At 44.8% G+C, this 20,908-nt stretch overlaps 2 protein-coding genes across 3 annotated transcripts in view; one reads left to right on the forward strand and one right to left on the reverse strand.

Annotated features, from left to right (window-relative positions):
* The first annotated feature begins 3,683 nt into the window (after window positions 1-3,683).
* Window positions 3,684-8,388, forward strand: TSR2 (TSR2 ribosome maturation factor). The gene is made up of 5 exons (XM_039851441.1): window positions 3,684-3,835; window positions 3,997-4,087; window positions 6,310-6,401; window positions 6,963-7,133; window positions 7,370-8,388. The coding sequence occupies exons 1-5, from the start codon at window positions 3,752-3,754 to the stop codon at window positions 7,502-7,504; spliced, it is 573 nt and encodes a 190-aa protein (XP_039707375.1). The 5' UTR covers window positions 3,684-3,751; the 3' UTR covers window positions 7,505-8,388.
* FGD1 (FYVE, RhoGEF and PH domain containing 1) overlaps window positions 8,108-20,908 on the reverse strand; it is a 39,754-nt gene continuing 26,953 nt past the window's right edge. Inside the window, exons 10-19 of one of the 2 annotated variants that reach the window (XM_039851437.1) lie at window positions 16,845-16,903; window positions 16,565-16,711; window positions 16,114-16,206; window positions 15,866-15,945; window positions 12,432-12,462; window positions 11,844-11,945; window positions 11,352-11,477; window positions 11,014-11,175; window positions 9,860-10,003; window positions 8,108-9,308 (exon numbers count right to left, since the gene is read on the reverse strand). In XM_039851437.1, coding sequence (XP_039707371.1) covers window positions 9,003-9,308; window positions 9,860-10,003; window positions 11,014-11,175; window positions 11,352-11,477; window positions 11,844-11,945; window positions 12,432-12,462; window positions 15,866-15,945; window positions 16,114-16,206; window positions 16,565-16,711; window positions 16,845-16,903 — 1,250 coding nt within the window. In that variant the 3' untranslated portion in view covers window positions 8,108-9,002. The remainder of the gene's footprint in view (window positions 9,309-9,859; window positions 10,004-11,013; window positions 11,176-11,351; window positions 11,478-11,843; window positions 11,946-12,431; window positions 12,463-15,865; window positions 15,946-16,113; window positions 16,207-16,564; window positions 16,712-16,844; window positions 16,904-20,908) is intronic. The other variant, XM_039851438.1, reaches the window with a different exon arrangement.

Genomic DNA, 20,908 nt, shown 5'->3' on the forward strand with positions numbered 1-20,908 from the left:
ATTTCCTGCCTCTGAATCTTTGTATACATTGTTTCCTTGGCATGAAAGGCTTTTTTTTTTTAATTTATTTTTTTATTTTTAGTAACACCCCCATTATTGGACATACAAACTCCCCATCAACTAGCAAAATTCCATTCAAACTTTGCATCAGCTCTGGCATCAATCTCTGAGAGGCTTGTCATCACCTCTACAACTGGGTTAGGGACCCCTCTGCTGCACTCCCCTGGGACCTGTGCTCCTTTCTCCTCTCACATTGCACAGAGATGGATAACTGAAAAAGCTTAAACCTCAGAGCCTCAAATTTACACAGGCCATTTCCAAGTCCCTGGTTACTTGGAAGAGTATTTAAGATTTGTCACTGCACAACACAGTTAAAATACCCAGAAATTTTACGGTTCACATGTAAAGAAACTAGATAGAAGTTTTCCAAAATTTGACAACAATCTTAAAATTTACATTACTGATAACAAGTTGTGAAGTTGAACCTTTTGTAAAATATCATATGTAAAAAATTTTGATCAACTGAATGGACTTGAATTCAATTGAATTCTTTTTATTCTCTCTAGGAAATGTTATTATAAAATAATTGTCATATTTATTTACAAGAGGATATCAAAGAGTTTGCTATAAAAAAGAGAAAAATAAATAGGGGGTGAGTCAGGCAATTAATAAAAATATTTTATTTTTATGGATTTGAAGATGTTTATGGCATTTGTCAGTTTAAAAATTTGTAATTTGTAAAATTTGTGACTACTTTTGTAAATCTAAACCAATACTCACTTTCATACCTCAATTTGTAATTTATTTGTTTGTTTGTTTGTTTGTTTGTTTAATTATGGTGACACTGGTTAACGAAATCCAGTAAGTTTCAGGAGTACAATTCGACAGTAAAGTACATATATGTGTATGTATATATATATATTGCATTTTGTGTTCACTGCCCACAGTTTGGTTTCTTTCTGTCACCATATAGTTGACCCCTTTTACCCCATCTACCTTTCCTCTCCCTCCTCCCTGCCACCCTTGTAATATTTTTTTAAAGAGGGCTTGCAAAATTGTGCTTCAGGCCTTTTAAAACCTAGATCCATAAAACTTAATTCTGACAGAGGGAAAAAAAAAAAAGAAAAAAAAACCCAAACCTAGATTCACCCTGAAGATTGATCATGCTCTATGGTTTTTGGACAAATCTTGCATGCCAAACTGCGAGCTCCTTGAACATCTACCAAACCCCATGATCCAGCAGCATTCAGCATAGGGCCAGGCACGGAAGCAGTGAAACTGGAGGGGAACTGAGTCTGGGACTCTTGCTACCTGTGCCACTCACAGCCAAAAGTCCGACACAGGAGTCGGGCTAAATAGAATATGTGTTTATTAGAGAGTTGCAACTCCCAGAGACATAGGTGGCCATTGCTCTAAAAGCCTGGGTCCGTGAGTGTCTTGGAATCACTGATTATATAGGGAAATCGGTAGTCATGGAAACTAAGGTAGTTGGGGTGGCCAAGATCATCTTGTCTTTTCAGCTGGGCTTTGTTTCTCAGGCTACCTGGAGGGGAGGCAAGAGAAACTGGGTGTCTGGTCCTGGAATCAGCTGCTCTGTCATCTCTTGACCTTGCTACTTGGCAAAACTAGCTCATCAGGGGAGTAACTGCCTTCCTAAGAAAGTGAGAGCAAAATGCGCTTCTTAGTTACAGAAGCAGATAGTGTTTTTGAGAACAGCGGACCAGCCACCTTCTCATGCGGAGCAGGCACATAATGTCCATGGGCATGGCCAAAGGAGCATGCAGTGCCCATAACAGCAGAAAATGTCCCTGAGAGCAGGCATTGCCCAGAGAGTCCTTTGTTCATTGTCTTCCTTGGGGCAGCTGATCAAGAAGCCTTTTTTGTCTTCTGACTAATTGTGTGGGGAGTGGTCCTTCTTTAGCCTCAGTACTGTTTGTTAACATGGTCTTGTCCAAAGTTTGCAACCTTTGCTGTGAGAAGGAGTCACCTACAATACTTTTCTACAAACAGCTTGAGATATTATATATATCACCCATTTAAAGTGTACAATTCACTGGTTGTTAGTATATTCACAGACTTGTGCAACTGTATTAGTTTGTTAGAGCTGCCATAACAAAATGCCACAGATTGATGATTTTAACAACAAAAATTTATTTTCTCTAAAGTCTAGAAGCTAGAGGTTCAAGATCAAGTTGTTGGCAGATTTGGTTTCTTCTGAGACCTTTCTCCTTTGCTTGCAGATGTCCACCTTTTCTGTGTTCACAAGGTCGCCTCTCTGTGCACACATGTGTCTGGTGTCTCTTTCCATGTCCTAATCTCTTTTTGTAAGGACAGCAATCATACTGAATTAGGGCACAAACATATGGCCTCATTTTACCTTAATTACTTCTTTAAAAGATCTATCTCCAAATACAGTTACATTCTAAAGTACTGGAGGTAAGGGCTTCAACATATGAATTGGGGGGAGGGGGGTCACAACTTAGCCTTTAACAGCAACCATCACCACATCTAATTTTAGAATGTTTTCATCACTCAAGAGAAACCCTGTACCCATTAGGAGTCAGACCCCATTTCCTGCCTCCTCAAGCTCCGGGTAACCATTAATCTACTTTCTGAATCTGTAGATTTGCCTATTCTGTACATTTCATGTAAATGGTAACATACAATACATCGTCTTCTTTGACTAGCCACTAGTGATGTCACCTCTTTCATTACTGATTTCAATAATTTGAATCCTCTCTCTCTCTCTCTTTTTTTTTTAACTTAATCCATCTAGTTTAAAGTTTGTCATTTTGTTAATTTTTTTCGAATAACCAATTTTTGGTTTCACTGATTTTCTCTATTGTTTTTCAATTTTCTATTCCATTGATTTCTTTTCCAATCTTTATTATTTCTTTCCTTCTGCTTGCTTTGGGATTACTTTGTTCTTCTTTTTCTAGTTTCCTAAGGTGTAAGGTTAGGTTATTAACTTGAGATCTTTCTTCTTGTTTTTTTTTTTTTAAATATGGGTGTTTACAACTATAAAATTCCCTTTAAGCATCGAATTAGCAGCATCTTATAAATTTTGATGTGCTGTGCTTTCGTTTTCATTCATTTCAATATGTTTTCTAATTTCCCTCACGATTTTTTCTTTAGCCCATTAGTTATTTGGAAGTAAGTTAATTTCTACATATTTGTGAATTTCACAAATTTCTTTGTTACTGATTTCTAATCTCACTATACTGTGGTCAGAAAACACACTTTATTTTACATAGATCATTTTAAATCTACTGGAGCCTGCTTTGTGACTTAGCATATGTCACTTAGCAGAGGTCCTGGAGAATGTTCCTTGCGCACTACAGAAAAATGTGTAGTCTGCGGCTATTGGGTGCAGTGTTCTACGGATGTTAGGATGCTTTTTTAAAACGCAGATTTTTTTTAGGCTGTACTCCCAGAGGTTGATTCCTCTTTCTCAGGGACTGAAATCTGTATCGTTAATAAGTTCCCCATACCTTTTCTGCGCAGTACCCGTGGCTTGGAACCCATGGCCCCAGGCGTCCTCCACTTCTGGCTTCCTTTCATTTAATTATTGTGCGCGAGTAACTGTAGTGCTGTCATCCATTGCTCTAACAGACTTTTCTATTGCTCTAGCCTCGCCGTCAGGTTAGCGGAAAGGGAAATCTGTGTTCTCAGGCTCGGCTTTCGCCTCATTCTGCCTGGGCCCTGCCGCAGAGGGATTGAACCACCTGGGCGTCACGTGGTCTGCGGCCGCATGATGGCGGGCGGTGGGGAAGATTCGCGAGCGCTCTTCCGCGCTGGAGTCCGCGCGGCGCTGGAGGCTTGGCCGGCCTTGCAGGTTAGTGGGTCCGAGGCCGGGATTAAGCTTAGGGCTTGGGGCAGAATAGGAGTTGGTTGGGCGAGGCCTTGAGGCTCCACTGGGCGGTGTAAGCGGCGAATCCCACTCCACCCCAGGCCGGCTCCCGGGCTGACGTGGTCGGATTGGGCCTGTGTTCACAGATCGCTGTGGAGAATGGCTTCGGGGGCGTGCACAGCCAGGAGAAGGCCGAGTGGCTGGGGGGTGCAGTGGAGGAGTATTTCTTCCGCAATGGTGAGTGAATGTGAGGGCCTGTGACCGGTGTGTTGGGAGGGTGGAGGCGGGGAGGAGGAGGAGGCGGCCGGTGGTGGGGAGACCGCACTTCCTCTTGCGCAGTTGTCAAGTTGGTGTGAGGGCGAGTTGGAGTGAATACAGGCTTTGGAGTCTTAGGGGCTGTGTCATTGACTCATGGTATCACTCTGGACAAATCATTTTACCTCCCTGACACTCAATCTTAATTCCTTAAAAATAGATATAAAAGTATCCACCTCAGCGCTGTCCAATAGAAATATGCGAGTCACATCGTGTAATTTAAAATTTTTCAGCAGCCGCTTTCGTGAAAAGAAGCAGATGAAATTGTTATTCAACTCAATATATCCAAAATATTTCAGCTTATAATCAGTATAAAACATTAATGAGATATTTTACATCCTTTTTTAGCATTACGTTTTCAAAATCTAGTGGGCGTTTTACAGTTTTAGCACAACTCGTTTTGGCCTAGCTACATTTTAAGAGCTCAGTAAGCACATTTGGCTATTTGAACAGCAAAGATCTATCCATTTGATGTGTCTTGAGGGTCATATAAGAAAAAGGGGCCCTGCAGAGGCATCTTGCATAGTATGATTTTTACAAAATTCTTCACTTAGTTTTTTAGTCTTGGAGATGACATTAGGCAGAGATCTCTCAGTGAAGTTCACAATCTAATAAGGGATCCAGATAAGTAAGTAGGTATTTACACAGGGCGATAGATGCTCTAATAAAGAGCTCAAGGTGTTTGAGTAACATGAGACTGGGGAGGAGGCTTCTTTTGAAGATTGTTAGGGGAGTTGGTGATTGGGCTGAGTTTTAAGGGATGAGGAGTTAACTAGGTGGGGGAGGCAGGGAGAGCAACTCAAATTCTGTGGTATGAGATTATGTGTTATATTTGGAAAGTAGTAGGGTGCTCAGTAAGCGCTTGTGAGCGTGCACACACTTGTGAGTGTGTGGAAGGGAAGAGTGATAGAGTATGGGGTTTGGGGATGCTTCTGGAGAAGGGTAAGATGTGGAAGGCCTTATGTGCCTTTTATATTGTCTTTTAGGCCAGCTTTTGCCAGAATGCATGCTATGGAAGACTAGTTCTGTTAGGTGTTCAGTGAAGAAACTTTTCCAGTCAAATTATGTAAGAAAAGCATTTTTCTTCAGCTCTTACTTAAGAGTCATAATGATCATTAACATAGTAAAGACTTGGATCAGGATAAGAACCACTAAAAAGAAGCCTGTTTATCTTTGTTTCCCATTAGCTTTATATGGAGAGATTTCCTTTAAAACCAAGCAGGACAGTTATTTCCCAAAATTGGAATACGAAGCACTGCAGTAAGTGAGAAAAATTAATGGGCAGTTTCTAAGGTGAGTAACAGGATGGAATTTGCTGGCTAGAAGGTTCAGAAAGTAATCAACATGGAGCATGGACTGGAGAGGGAAAGACTAAGGCTGTTTCTGTCTAGAAAATGATGAGGCCTGAACTAGGGCAGTGGTAATAGTCATGGAAAAGGAGGAGTCATTTAGGGCCTTGGAGATTATTTGGCTGTAGAGGGGGAAGGAAAAGGAGGCAGGATTCTGGTGTGGGTCTGCCATGCGGAATAGGTGCCTTTCATGGAACAGTAACCGTGGAGATGAGAAGTAGGTTTGGAAGGTAAGGTGATGAGTCTGGCTTTGGATATGGAGAGTCTGAGGTACCTGTGAAACAGGTAGAACATAGTCTGTGTTGGAGACATATTTAAGGGATATTAAGTTAGAATGGTAGGGAAAGCCAAGGGGGTGAATGAACTCTACCAAAAGGAAGATAGAACAAGGAGCTTTGTGAAAGACTTTGAGTAATTCTCTAATTAAAGAAAAAGAGCATGAGCTCATAAGGTAACTGAAGCCCAGAGAGGAGGGTTTAGCCAGTCACAATATGTTGATGTCAAGGCTATGATGATTTCATCATTGCAAATACTTTTATCCATTTCTTCTTATCTCGTTGGTCTGTGCCCGCCTATATCAGTGGAGACAAAGTTGTGAAGGGTCTCTCAATTAAAAAAAAAAAAGTGATGTTAAAACTTGGAATGTGGAACAGTTTAGCAAATAAAAGGCTCACTGTTTGGACCCTTTACCCACCAACCAAATGTGGACCCAGCAGGTAGGTATTGAAGAGTAGCAGGCAGAAGTGATGAAGTTGGCTGATCATTGACCAGAGGGCCCTATCCTTTTCTACTCAGCTGACTTGGAGCTAAATGAGGTGGAAGACTTCCTTGGAGAGCTCATGACAAATGAATTTGACACGGTTGTAGAGGATGGGAGTCTGCCCCAGGTGAGCATGTCGTGGACACAACTGCCATCTCCCTGCCTGCAGTCTTTCTTCCAAAGTATCTATTTTAGGCCAAGATTCTTGATTCCAACCATTCCTAAGTCTTGCACAAGAATTCTTTATGACTACCTATTGCCCAGTGGAAAAAGTCTAATCGTCCTAGGCCTTTCCAAACCCTGTCTCTACTCTTTTATTTCACTCCATATATCATTCTTAGTCAGGTCTGTTCTTCACCCCCATCCCAAGGGCAGGTCAGGCCAGGTACATTTCCACCCCTGCTCTGGTCACTATCACTCCCCTTGCTGGGATTTCTTTCCCTTTTACATCTTACATCTTTCAAAACCAGTTCCAGTGCCTTCCCTGCTAGGAGGCCCTCCTTCAAAGCTCCAGGCCCTTACCTGAGCCCTTCATATGTGGATTTTTCATTAGTGAACTCTTTGGGGGAGAAAAGAGCCCCATTTTCTTCTGGAAAATTCCAAACCCCGCCCCACTTTTGCTGCAAATACGGGCTGGTTGTATTGTAGGTTCTCTAGAAAAATCCAAGCTGGTTGAATGTTTTGATAGGTGAGTCAACAGCTGCAGACCCTGTTCCACCACTTCCAGAGGGGTGATGGCACTGCTCTGAAGGAGATGGCCTCCCACATCACTCAAAAAAAGTGCGAGGTTAGAGCCACTGCACTTACAACAGCTAGAGAGACGGATAAGGATGATGCAGACAATGTGGAGGAGATGGAGGTAAAGGGGTGCCCCTTGTGTGGGGGAGATGCAGATATTTTCACTTTTCTGGGAGATCAACTAGCTTCACAGGGAAGTGATGGGGGTGGGGTGGTGGTGGTTGCATTATCTAGAGAGGGCAGGGAACTTACCTAAGGTCACACAGCCAATCCTTGCAAAGCTGGGAGGAGAGCCTGGGTCTCCAGTGGCCACATCTGGGAGGTGTTGCTTTTAGCTCTTTTGCATTTCTCTTCCAGGTCACAGCTGTGAATGATGGGGCAGCTACAGATGGAGTCAGCCCCCAGCCTGAACCCTCTGGTCCAGACTCCCAGACTATTAAGGAAGAGGATATAGTGGAGGATGGCTGGACCATCGTCCGGAGAAAGAAATGAGTGGGGCCGCAAATGGTTTGGGCCCTTGTTTGCTAGTTGTTTTGAGATTTTTTTTGGAGGGTTGTGGACCTCTGGACTGGTTATCTCATCTCCACCTTCTCCCTATTTCCCTGTCCAGCTCCCTCCAGGGGAAGAAGAGCCCTAGGGTCCTTTGTCTTTGGTTGATGGAACCTGGTTCACTGTATCCCCTTGGGCCTTAAGTTACTACCTGAATGATAAGGCCTGGTTTTCCAGCACAGTGCCTCTTGGGTGCATTATGAAGGAAGGAAGGATGAATGGGTATGGGTGTGGCTGGAGGAGAAGCTAAATACTTGTTGACAGTAGGCAGGTAGACTTGTGAAGAGAGAGGACCAACAGAACCAATACTCAGCATAAGGGAACCAATACTTTTGCTGGGTCAGGAATGGTGACATGAACACGCAACTGAAAGATTAGTTGATATAAGTGAAAGCTGTAGTACCTCTCCCACTCTTCACCCGTGTATACACACACACAGCAGCTCTGTACCCCTGCCCAGAAATTGGAGCCTTCCGGGAACACTCCCTACACCCCAGCCTCCAGCCCTGAGTTCCTTCAGGAAGTCTTAAGACCTTGGCAAGGTGGTGAGCTTGGGGGACCTGGGCTTTATTTTCTGTCTCTTCCAACCTTTTAACAAACTCATTTCCATCCCATCCAAGTCTAGGGATGAGGCTTAAGACCTCAATAAATAATACCTTATTGTTTACTCTGTAAGTAGCGTTGGCATCAGCCTTCTGGTAGCTGAGCTTCAGAACTCAGCAAGGGAACAGTTTCTGGGCCCACGCTTGCAGCCTGGTACTTTGGACAAATAAACAGATGGACAAATGGAGCACAGCAGTGCTCTAAAAGTTTCTGTAAGCCTGAAATAAACTGTATTTTCTTTAAAAAAACAAAAAAACAAAAAAAAAACCCAAAGAGTATCCATTGTTCTCTCCCCTGTTCCCTTGTCCTGCCCGGTGGCCCTGCCATGGGTCTGGACAATAAAATACTGGGTAGTCTTGGGGCTGGGTAGAAGCTGTAAGTTGTGGAGGCAAGAGGGGTCTGGTCACCACCCCACATAGCATCGTACATGTGAAGACACTGGTTGAGGGGGCAGGGGTGAACCAGAGCCATGGGGTCAGTGGCACTTGAATCCAGGTCTCTTGCCTGTGGTGCTTTGTGGGGAATTGGGTGGAGGCAGGATCTATGGGGGTACTGAGGGGATCAGGGAAAATTGGCCTAATTGAGGCAGGTCTAGCAACAGCTCCCACCCTCCCTGGGGACAGGGATTTAAAAAAATTCACTGTAGGAATATTTCTTTTAAAAGCCCACATTTTGTGAAAAGATGAATTAAAAAACCCAAGACCCAGCATTCTGGATTGAAAGTGCCCATGATGGGAATTCAAGTATTGACTGAGCTGGGAGGAAGGGGGCTGGGGCCCCCAACTGGACATGGGCAGCTAGGGTGTGGGACAGGGAGCCCCAGTTCCCCCCAAACTCTCTAGGTCTTGTCTCGGGTCTGGGGAACTTCAGAGGGTTCAGCAGTGGCTCCCAAAACTGCCACCGGTGCCTCTTCCATCTCCCTGTCCTCAGACAGTGTGGGCCCTGGGCAGAACGTGTCCCCACGGCCTGCCCGGCCAAGCACAGCCATCCAGCGCTGCTGTAGCTCCTCTGTCTCAGGGCTGAAGTACCAGCTCAGGTGGCTCTGGGTGATCTTGAAGACATGCCTTCTGTCAGGCCGCTCCCCCGCCTCAGGAGGCCCCACCTCAAAACCAATGAGGGGCAGGCTACGCTGGGCTTTCACATCCTAGAGAAAGGGACAGAGCTCGAGTCATTTTGGGGTTGGGCTTCTCACTGGTTTTGCACCTGCTAAACCCCTCTTCCCCTGCTCGAGAACCTTCCATGGCTCCACTGAGAGCAACAGGAAAAAATCTGAACTGGGGCTATGACACAGGCTGGGTTCAAATGCCTTTTTCCTCATACCCAAAAACAGCTGGGCTAGTCTCTTTAGCATATATATATATACATCGAATAACATTTTCAGGTCTTTGTCTAGGTTGTTGGCCCATCTGCATGTCCTCCCCTCCCTCAAATTGGACCTAGCAGTGCCCCATTCTCCACTCTGGCTTCTTTCAGGAAGCCAGCTTCCTCTCCCAACTCACCCCATTTCCCCCTACATATGTTGGCCCACAATCAGTCTTTGCCTCAAGCTAGACTGTCTCACAATAGTGGGGGTTCTGACTTCCACTGAGGCTTACCCTATCCCCCAAGGACAAGGAGAGGACAAGGACAGAAGTGGAAGGGGGAAGCCAGGTTTTGCCAGGTGGCTGAAGAGACCCAAAGGAGCAGGATACACACCTGAGGGGCTCCATAGATGTACAGCACCAAGGGTTCATTCTCAGGGACCACAAACCATGCCTTGTGCCAGCCTTTCCCACCCTTCTCCATGTAGTGTAGGAAGCTGCAGATCACGCTGTTCTCCGCAGCCACTGAGGCCTGTTTCTGTGGCCAGAGATACGGGGAGCATCAATATTGATCGAAGGCCTAGCCTGGCTCCTCTGGGCTTCAATACCCCCACAATGTAGGGATTGCTATGCCCATACTGCAGATGAGGACACTGAAGCTCAGATGCCAGGAGTGATTTGCCCAATGTCCTCAGGTGAGTCAGTCAGGCCATGGTTTCCACCTTTAAGAGTTGGTGGGAAGGATATACAGCTCTCAGCAGGGGCACCTAAATGCCAGGCATTCTTCTATCAGTCCATTTATTCCTCAAGCCATTTATGCATTTATACCTCAACTTTTTTTTTTCCCATCTTTATTCACCTTTCACATATCCATTCCCTGCACTCGGTGAGAAGCAACCTAGCATTGTGGTTAAGGGGATGGGTGGGGGTAAGGCAGCCTGGCTCAGAATCCTAGCTCTAAATGAAAATGTGTTCACTTGGAAGGAGAGCCTATAGAGCTGTCGTAAGAGTTAAATGAATAGAGGCAGAGTGCTTAAAACTGTGTGCCTGGCACAGAGTAAGCATTCTTTAAGTGTTAAGTAAAATAACTCAATTTATTTAAACACAAAATGTGCACGTGCTTAGAAAGAAACAAAAGCATTAATGGTAATCTAGTGGGTAGTATAGGGTGTTTTTATTATTTTTGTTTAATATTGTCTAATTTTCTTCAGTGCACATATCCTGCTTTGTAATAAGAAACAAATTTGTTTAAAAAAATACATCCAAGGTTTGCCACTCAATGGCTGTCTGATTTGGGCAAACAACCTCCTTGGGCCTCAGTTTCCTCATTTGTAAAATAGGGATAGTAATAGCATGGATAGATAGTTACTGTTAGGATTAAATGTCTAAAGCACTTAAATAAAAATTACTGGCTTTCATTCACTCTTGCATTCATTGTATTCACTCCAAGCCTGGATCACTTGTTCAATGGATGCACATGCCACCCTATGGTTTCAGATGCCCAGGCTTCAGTGTGGGACGGTTAGTGGTTGTGGGTCTGGCTCTTACCTCCAGGATGGACCTCCGGCGCTGGGGTGTATGCTGGCTGCAGGCTGGGCTGCTCCCAGGTACCCCATGCAAGGCCACGTAGCAGTCAGTACACACGCGGTTGGAACGGTTGTTATCATAGATGAGGCGGGCCCGGAACTCGGAGCACTTCCCACAAACCACCTGGAGTGGCAGGTGGGCAAGAGAAGCTTGATTCCAGCAGGCCTTCCCCTTCAGTGTACTAACTCCCACAGCAGACTCACAGCCTCTCCCCGCTTGGTGGGAGCCCTCTCAGAAGTGAGCCTTCAGGCTGCCAGCCTGTCCCCTCCCTAGCTCTGCCCCTGCCACCCAACACTCACATGCCCGCAGGCCTTGCAGTGGTGCCTGCGCTTGGTGATGGAATTGAAGGGCTCCTGGCAGCGCATGCACATGGTGACTTCCTTTTCTCGGATGGGTGTAGGTGCCCGCTTCCCAAGATCCACGTTCTGGAGAGAGGGCCAGGTCCCAGGTCAGAGACAGCTACTCCCTAGCCCAGTCCAGCCAGCCCTTGCCCCTGCTCCAAGGCTTGGATCATCACTGGGAGGCAGCAGACATGTTCAGAAGACCTGCCTTTGATTCCTGGCTCTGTCCCTACCTCACTGTGCTACTGTAGGTAAATCACTTCTACTTTCTGGGCCTCCATTTCCCTAGTGATTCCTCTGAGGCCCTACCAACAGAAGACTGCTTCTGAAGTCATGCACTGCCTCTCTGGTCTTTATTCTCTGGGAAGAGAAGAACATCCCAAGGTAAAGGTGGGGACTTGGAGGCCTGGAAGGGGTCCCAGTGCAGAGGGAGGGGGTGTAGACTCTTACTGGAGAGTTAGGGGGTGTGTCTTCATCTTCCCTGTTTGCTGAGTTCAACAGTTTGAAGGTCTCCAGCGTTTGTTCATGCTTCAGGAGGGTGGAGTTGATGGCCTGGGGAGGCGGTGTTAAGAAATGAGAGGTCAGATCGCTTCACAACCCACCCATTTCCACTCTCACCCCAACATTCCCGTGACCTAGCTTGGAGTCAGAAAAGTGAGTCCTAGGCACTGCTCTGCCCCTTGAGCAAGTCCCTTTCCAAATTCAGGTTTCAGTTCTTATATTTGTGGAAAGAGGGAGGGGAGATCAGTGGCTACAAAACCTCGGAAGGCCTTCCTAGCCACTGTCTGGGCTTAAGGTTTAACAGGGCTTAACTCACTGGGGTTACACTCTCAGAGGAGCCAGCTCTCTAAAGGAAGAATTTGTTAGTTTCTGCTTAACCTCTGGACCTCAGTTGGCTTATCCGTAAAATGGGGATGGTAAAGTTTGTTGTCCAGGACCATTCTGGTCAGATGTGAGTTTTAGGGGAGAGTCCACCAACCCCTAGGAGACCTGTTAATACTCCTCCAGCCCCCTACCACAAAGCTTCTTGGATGTTACCTGGACCCAGTCTTTCTTCTCCTCCTCAGTCCTTGGGGGCAAAAAAGAAAGATGTTGGGTTAGGCAGGCCAACCAAAAGCAATTGGAATGGTAAAGAGCAGGTGTTTTGGAATCAAGACAGACCTGGGATTTGACCCTCTGCTCCTTCAATTATTACCTGTCTGTGTTTATTCATAGTTACTAATACCTTCCAGATCCTGTGCTAGGAACTTGAGCCTGAGAGAGGACCCTACCCTCAAAGAGCACATGGTCTAGAGAGGAGAGATAGGGACAATATAGGGGATTAGTGCTGTGACAGAGTGAAAATAGGGCTGAAGAGCCCAGAAGAGGAAACCTGCCCCAGCCTGGAGTTTTGGTGGGGGCTGCTAAAGAAGGATTATGTGGAAGAGTATGGAACATACAAGAAACCACAAATAGTTCCCTGTTGCTGGAATGTCAAGTTTGATAAAGGAGGGCAGTTTATTTTTCTTCACTTGTAAAATGGAGATGATAAGTATCAGTCTGGGTTGTTCCGAGCAGTAACCGAGGTGACGTGTAAAATGCTCGGCACAATCCCTGGTACACTAGATGCTCAATTAATGTGAATTTCCCCTTCCCTTTCCATTCTGTCCCCAACTCTACTGTCTGCCCTGCAGTTTCCAAGGCTTCTGCCCAGTTGCGGTCCTATCAAGTGCTAACTAGGGATAGAACCCAGCCTTTTGGCTGAATGCCTCCTGACCTCTCTCTTCTAATCCCCTTCCACATCCACACTCCAGACATCAAAAGTGTTTTCCTAGGATGAAAGTCTGACTGTATCCTTAGACCTACTTTATGAAAAATTAAGGATGTGAGTCAATATGTAGCTACAAGAATGTCCATTTGCAATGCTATTTATTATAGTGAAAAATTGGAAGAAGCCTAAGTGTCCAACAATGGGGAATCAGGTACAAAAAAAAAGACAACTTGAATGAGCTACAAAGCTGTTTATAATATGTTAAGTGAAACAACATATATAATACACATATAGCATTTCATTTTTGTTTAAAAATATACGTGACACGAGTGTTTACATTTGTCAAAACTCATCCATGGTATATTTAAGACCTGTGCTTTTCACTGTCTGAAAATTTTGCCTCAAGAAAAGGTGGGGGGGGGTAGGGGGAGGGACCTTAAACAAACATTGAACTTTAGTTAATGATATACACGCCAAACTCTTTAAGGATAAGGTATAGCGATGTCTATAACTAACTTTGAAATGCAGTAAAAAAAAATCAGATGGATTGGTGGATTGATGAAAGGATAGATTTGTGATAAAATAAATATAGCACAATGTTAACATTTGTAGAATCTATATGATAGGTTTATGGGTATTCACTGTACAATTCTTTAAACTCTTCTGTATTTTGAAATTTTTCATAATAAAATACAGAAAGAAAACATTGTGTGTTATGTGTACACACACACAGGTGGATAGAGGAAAGCCCTTAAAGGGGATCTGCCAACACATTAGCGCTGGCTCTCTCTCTAGGTGGTACAGTTCTAGTGAATTTTACTTTATTCTGATTGCATTTTTTTTTAAAATCTTTTTAATTTGTATCTTCTAATTTTTTTGCAGTAAAAATATTGCTTTTGATTTTTAAGAGCCACAATAGTGTTTCTGGCAATGCATGATAAAGTATATAGGGGTAAAGAGTCATGTCTATAATTTACTTTAAAATGATTCAGCAAAAGATATACATGGCAAAATGTCAATAGCCATTTTTCTAAGGCAGTGGTTCTAAACCCTGTTACACACATTAAATTCACCTGGGGAGCTTTTAAAACTCCCCATGTTCAAACTACACCCCACACAAATTAAATCAGAGCCTCTGGGGGTGGGTCCCAGACATCAGTTTTTTTTGAAAGTTCCCCAGCTGATTCCTACATGTCATCAAGGTTGAGAACCAGTTATCTAAGTGGTGGGCATATGGGTGGTGGTTGTATTTCTACAAAAAAAAATTGAAATTTTTCATTAAAATAACTTTTTAAAGGACAGTAAAAGCAATTGCAAAGCAAACCCTCCATGCCTTCCTTCTGCCACTAGGAGGAAACCCTACACTGCTAAGCGCACCCTTCTGGGCCCAGCATCCCTCTGCAGCCCCCTCCCTCCATCCTCTTAGCATACCAGGTGTCCCAGTATTGAAGCTTGTCACTCAGGCTCTTCTGAGGCACGACTGGGTCCCACACCTCTCCCGCCACCTTCCTGATATGCCTGTCAGCTTTGTTCTCACTTTCCTGGCTGCAGATCTCCAGGATGCTCTGTTTTCTGGAACTTCCAACACCCCCAGCCCACATCCACCTCTCCAGCCTCCATGCAGTCTCAACAATGAGAGTTCTGACTCTCGTTTCTCATTTCCTTGTAGCCTGTCAGAAGCAGATCATCTAGCCATGTGCATCCATTCTCTAGTCCTGACCGTGACCTTGATACCCTATCACCTGGGCCCTCAGAAGGCAGTGAGCGCCAATTCCAGCTTTGTTCCTTTCTAGCTGCGGGCTCTTGGGCAAGGTACACAACTCTTCTGTGCCTCAGTTTCCTCAACTGTAAAATGGGGCTGATGCTAACAGTAGATACTTCAAGGGTGGTTTTAAAGATTGAACTCATCAATTTACACTTAAATTGTTTAAGTTAAACTTAAATCAATGCCTAGCATTAAGAGCAAGTCTTCGTTAAACGTGAGCTATTGTTATAATCATCCAGTAGAAGATGGATATGAAAGAAGCCCCTTTGTTAAATGACTGGGTATTATTTTTAAATTTGTTATTTAAAATTTTTTATGAAAAATTTCAAGCATACAGAAAAGTAGACAGTGTAACACAAGGGCATTAAATATATACCCTCTATATAGATACAAAATTTTAAAATATTTTACCATATTTACTTCATACATGTATATATTATTAATATGTATTTTATATGTATGTATATGTGTATGCATATATGTATACATATATGTATTTTTGGTTGATAAACCACTTAAAAATAAATTATGAATATCACGATACTAAATCTTATGCATGCATCAGAAAACAGCGTCATTCTCTTATATAACCTCTATACCATGATCATAGCTGAAGAAGTTAGCAGTAATTCCCCATTATGTAATACTCAGTTCACATTTAGATTTTCCCAGTTGTCTTGCAAATATCTTTTAAGGCTTTTTTTCTCAAATCAGCCTGTCATCAAGGACCAAGCACTGCATTTGGTATTTCTCTTAAATCTCTGAATCGATAATAAACTATTTGTGTTGTTGTTATTCATCTCATTCTTCCCTCTCCTCTAACAAAACCCACCAAAAGAGCAAGACTGCATCTTTCTCTGGAACAATCTCTCCCCTAGGGAGGTAGCCTGTCTGCCTGGTGTTAGGCCTAGAATGCCTCAGCATATTTGAAGGGAAGGTATAGGGAAGGGCAAGTACCTGGCCTGAAGCTCCAGGGAGCGCTGCTTTCCTGACACCAGGAAGGTCCGAGGCAGATTGAGGTTGGAACTTTCCTTTAGCTGAATGGAGGGAGAAAGAGCTTTGTGAGGCCTATTGAGCTCCCCAGGGCCTTCATCCTCTGCACAGATGCATGCATAGACTTGGGTTCAGAATCAGAATGTCTTTGTTACAATCTCCTAGCACCAAAGCCCCACTCCAGGTCCCATTTCCCACCTCCTTGTGCTTACCTCCATGCCATCTACATCAATGCGTGCCCGCACGCTAAACTTCTGGCCAAGGAGCCGCAGCCTGGGCACGCAGTAAAGAAGGCGGTCATTGAACTAGGAAGGAAAAGGTTTGGGATGTATGTGTGGAGGACCCAGGAGGGGTGTGGTCCAGCTCCCTTATAGTACTCCTCAAGCTTTATTACTGGGGACTCGAAACAATAGATGGAGAAAACAGCCCAGATTGGGCACAAAAGTTGCAAGGAAAGAGCCTAGGCATGGGAGTTACTTCCTAGTTGGGTGACCTTGGGCAAGTTGCTTCTCTCTGTCTTAGTTACATCATCTAGTATAGGTAGTAAAAGTACAATGAGTTAATGGAGGAAAGAATGGCTAGCGGGAGTTACAGTCTTGAGTGATTACCAAGTCAACATGTATGGGGGCATGGCCCACCCACAACCCCACACCTGGCACTTACTAATATGAGGTAACGGTCTTGAGTGGTCCCATTCTTTGCTGACAGCTTAAGGATGTGGCCTTCTTTTATGAGCTCTTTGGTGGGGCTGACAATGTCTTCCTCACCCCCTAACAGCTCATAGACTTTCAGCAGCTTATGCATTCGCTCCTGGCAAGAGACAGTGAGCAAAAGGCAGGGTTGGAGCGCCAGCCTCCCCTCAGATATCCACAAGTCACAAGCCCAGGACAGAGACACCATGGGTGGGTGGCCAAGGAAGGGCAGGGATAGAAGGGCCACTCACCATTTTGCGGATGGCAGCATTAGAGTGCTCTGCTGCTGTGGCTATCAGCTCCAGAGACTCTGCAGGCAGAGTGGGATGTCAGATGGGGGACTAGCAGAGAAGAAGCTCTTCAAGGCTGCTTTGCTCCTCGAATACCTCCTCCTGGCCTGACCATACCCTCCCCATCCCAGAAAGCACCAGCCTCAAAGATGTCGATAGCAACATCACTTTAAAAATCAGAAACTGTCTCAATGCCACAATCGTAATACATGGAATAGCTGGCAGCCACTAAAACAAAATTAAAAAATTATTATTACCATTAAAAATATCGATAATAATTACATATGTAACTAGAAGGAAACATACCCATGTTTAACAAGTTGTCTCTGGATGGTGGAACTACGGGTGGTTTTTATTATCTTCTTTAGATTTTTCTGTATTTTTCATGTTTTTGACAAAGAACATGTATTACTTTTATAATCAGAAAAAAAAGTCATATAAAGAAACAAAGAGATGATCCTATTCTTTGTCTCAATAATTCTGATTATAGGAACTAAGAAAATACATGTTCTATATACAAATACACTTTGATTGCAATGGTATTTAAAACAGTGTCAAACTGGAAACAAAAATGTCCAACCGTAGAGGTTCAGTTAAATAAATTAATGTGCATTCATATAATGGTCTACTAAACAACCTTTACAAATGATACTTATGTAGGGTTTTTCATAATCTTGGAAATGCTCAGGACATTTTAAGAAAAGGATACAAACTTGTATATACTGAAAGATCTTGATTTCACAAATATATGTGAATAAAAAAACACCAGGAAGAATACATGTCAAAATGTTTCTCTTGCTTATACTCTGGGGGCTTGTATCACAGGTGATTTTTCCTCTCTCCCTTTTTTTATCTTTCCCACAATGTCCATATTTCCTATAGTGGCCAGGTATCATCAGGAAAAAAAAAATTGAAATAAGTCCCTATACATCTCCATACACCAACAAATCCTGCTGATGCACCCCACTTTTGTCTATTATACAGTGCTGGATTTTCCCACTCAGAAAATATGCCTGTAATGGAAGGAGCACATGTGCTTCTGGAGAAAGTGCATATGGTTGGCAAGCTAAGTCTTGTTTTCCTAGGAGGCCCTATTCTCCATAACCAAGTCTTGGTGCTCAAGATCTGTGGCCCCTGTCCCAGCTCAGGCCTTTCAGGTGTCAGTCTTCAATCTCCAACTCTTCTTCTGTCCTAGCTGTCAGAGGGAGCTTTCTCACACATGGCTGGCTATCATTCCTCTGCTCAAATCTGTCAATGGCTCCCCTATGCCTGCAGGGTAAAGACTCAGCCCTTTACCCTGGCATTCAAAGCCCTTAGTGATCTGGCTTCTGCTGACCTCTCCAGCTTTCTTCATTTGCACCTCTCTCAACATGTCCTGTCTTGCTTCACCTGGCCAACTGCCACTTAATCTTCTAGATTCAGCTCATCTCCTCCAGAAAGCCTGCCCTGAGTTCCCAGGCTGGGTTCCACAGTCCTCTTAGCTCCCCTGTGTCCCACTGTTCACACTGTGTGTTCATTGTATGTTTATATATCCACATCTGTATCCTGCAGTAGACTAGGAGCTCCCTAGGATGGGGCCAAGGTCCCACCACTATCTCCAGGGCTCCCCAACAGATGCTTTGAATAAATTAACTCCTTCAATCTTCATAACAACCCTGTAAGATAGGTGTGATTGTGCCATTTGACCTATGGGAAAACTGAGACTCAGAGAAGAGGTGGCACCCCCATGTTGGGTGGCAGAGGCAGAAGGTGCCCAGGGAAGGGGACAGGAAGAAGACTCTGGCAAGTTGTGGGCCTATAAGTCAGGCTTGTGTAGGCTGCTGGACTCAGACTAGAGGCTTTGCTATCAGGCACTCCGTCTGGAGATGTCTTATGTGGGGAATGGACTGGCATTTCCAGGAGTTCAGTGTGTCCAAGCTGTCTGGGGATTCAGTGTGGGGATGCCAGTCTAGGAATTCATTTGGAGTTCAGGCTAGGGAGTGCAGTTTGGAGAGCCTGGTGTAGGAGCTTGGTATGGAGGCTTTGGTGGGGTCTGGTCTGAGTTTGGCAGTCTGGAATGTTGGTTCAGAGTTCAGTCTTGGGCTCAGGGTAGGCAGCTCAGGTCAGGAGTTCCAGCTGACTTGGTTTGGGAAGCCCAGTATGGGGTCCGGGCTCTAGAATTTAGACTGGGAAGTAGAAAGTAGGAGAGTCAAGTCTGGGGAACCAGAGGTATGATTCAGTGGAGTTCAGAGCTGGAGGCACTTTCTCATGCTCTGCCTGGGGATTTTAGTCTGAGGGAAAAAATAGGGAGGTCAGCTTAAGATCTTGGGCTGGGGGACTTAGTGAGCATCTCTCGGGCTGGTTTTCATTCAGAGTCTCATTCTGAGCAGCTCAAAAAACCAGACTGGGAAGTTTTTTTTTTTGGGGGGGGGGGGGGGAGGGGTTCATCTTTAGGCTCAGTGTGGGAAGCTCAGACAGCCAAGCTCAAGTTCTGAGGTTCTTTCCAGGGACACATACAGATAGGGCTGAGATTGGTACAAAACAGGAAACTAAATTTGGTGAACTTAATCTGGGGGCTGATTTTTAGAGGCACTAAGTATGGAAGGCATCAGCCAGGGTATTCAGTAATAGAAACAACTAACATTTATTGAGCCTGTAGCATGTGCTAGGTACTGTGCTAAACGCTTTACCTTCATTATCTCCTTTATCCTCCAGATAACTATGAGGTAGGTATTATCATCCCTGTTCTACACACCAGAAAACTAAGACTGAGAGACTGAGTAGTTTGCCCAGGGACACACAGATAGTAAAATGACTCAATCTGAGTTCCAGTCAAGATGGCGGAGTAGGTAAATGCGGTACTTGCCTCCTCCCACAACCACATCAAAATTACAACTATACTACAAAACAACCATTATTGAGAGTCATCTGAAGTCTAGCTGAACAGAAGTTCTACAAGTAGGAACACATAGAAGAGGCTACCTCAAGACCGATCGGAGGGATAGAGACACGAAACAAGCTGGTCCCAGAGGGCATCGTTCCTTTGTTGAGCCCTGCCCTGCCTGGCTCGCAGACCCAGAAGGCCACAATATCTGAGACTCCATCAATGTAATTAACACTGGTTGCCTCACCCTGGTGATTCCCTGACACCCCACCCCTCCCAACATGCGGGCCCACCCAAGCCATTTCCAATGGATTTTCCATACAAAATGCCTGTCTTGGGTCATAGTGTGGACTTTCCTAAAATCTCTCAAAGGTTCACAAAACCTAAACAAGCATCGTCTGGCCTCAGCATGCCCCATACTTCGTGCTGAGCAGCCTCAAGCCTGTTGCTAGCAGCAGCCGGCCTTGGTTTGTGGCTTGGCCTCTCGAGGTACTTCCGAGCCCAGTGTGGGTGGTGGCATCTGTGGATTGCTTGGTGGCTCATGCCAGGTGGCCCTGGGCAGGGCACAGGCTGCAGCTGAACTTGGCCTGCAGCAGGATCCCTCCCAGGAAGCCCCTGCCTGCACTTCACATACAGTGGGGGGCTTCAGTCTAAGCTGGAGCACCATCTGGGGTTATATCTGAGGCTTATATCTTCAGTCTACGCTGGAGCACCACCTGGGGTTATATCTGGGGTTATATCTGCTCTACCCAAAGAGCAGATAGGGCAGGCACTAGAGCCCTGCTAAAGTAATACTTGCTCTGTAGGGTCAGCCCCTGCACAACAGCTCCTCCACTGATCATGCCCAGCCCTCACAACCAATCAGCTCAAGGGTCAATCCCTTCCACTGAGAAGCAAATAGCAACCAAGGCTCAACTACAACAGGAGGGCACACATAACCTATACAAGGGACATACCTGGAGCACCCAGCTCAGATGACCAGGGAAGACTGTGCCACTGGGCCCACTTATGTAGCATACCTACTACATACTTCTACTAAGACCAGGAGACATGTTCTACCTAATACATAGAAATAAACACAAGTAGGCAGCCAAAATGGGAAGACAAAGAAACATGTTCCAAATGAAAGTACAAAACAAAGCTCCAGAAAAAGAACTAAACA

This window comes from Pteropus medius, unplaced genomic scaffold (genome assembly GCF_902729225.1).
Source record: "Pteropus medius unplaced genomic scaffold, Ma_sr-lr_union100, whole genome shotgun sequence".
Classification (NCBI taxonomy): Eukaryota; Metazoa; Chordata; class Mammalia; order Chiroptera; family Pteropodidae; genus Pteropus; species Pteropus medius.

Coding starts and splice junctions, on each gene's coding strand:
- TSR2 (XM_039851441.1), top strand. CDS start 3,752: ATGATGGCGGGCGGTGGGGAAGATTCGCGAGCGCTCTTCCGCGCTGGA. Junction 3,836..3,996: donor AGGCTTGGCCGGCCTTGCAG/GTTAGTGGGTCC, acceptor CTGTGTTCACAG/ATCGCTGTGGAGAATGGCTT. Junction 4,088..6,309: donor GGAGTATTTCTTCCGCAATG/GTGAGTGAATGT, acceptor TTTTCTACTCAG/CTGACTTGGAGCTAAATGAG.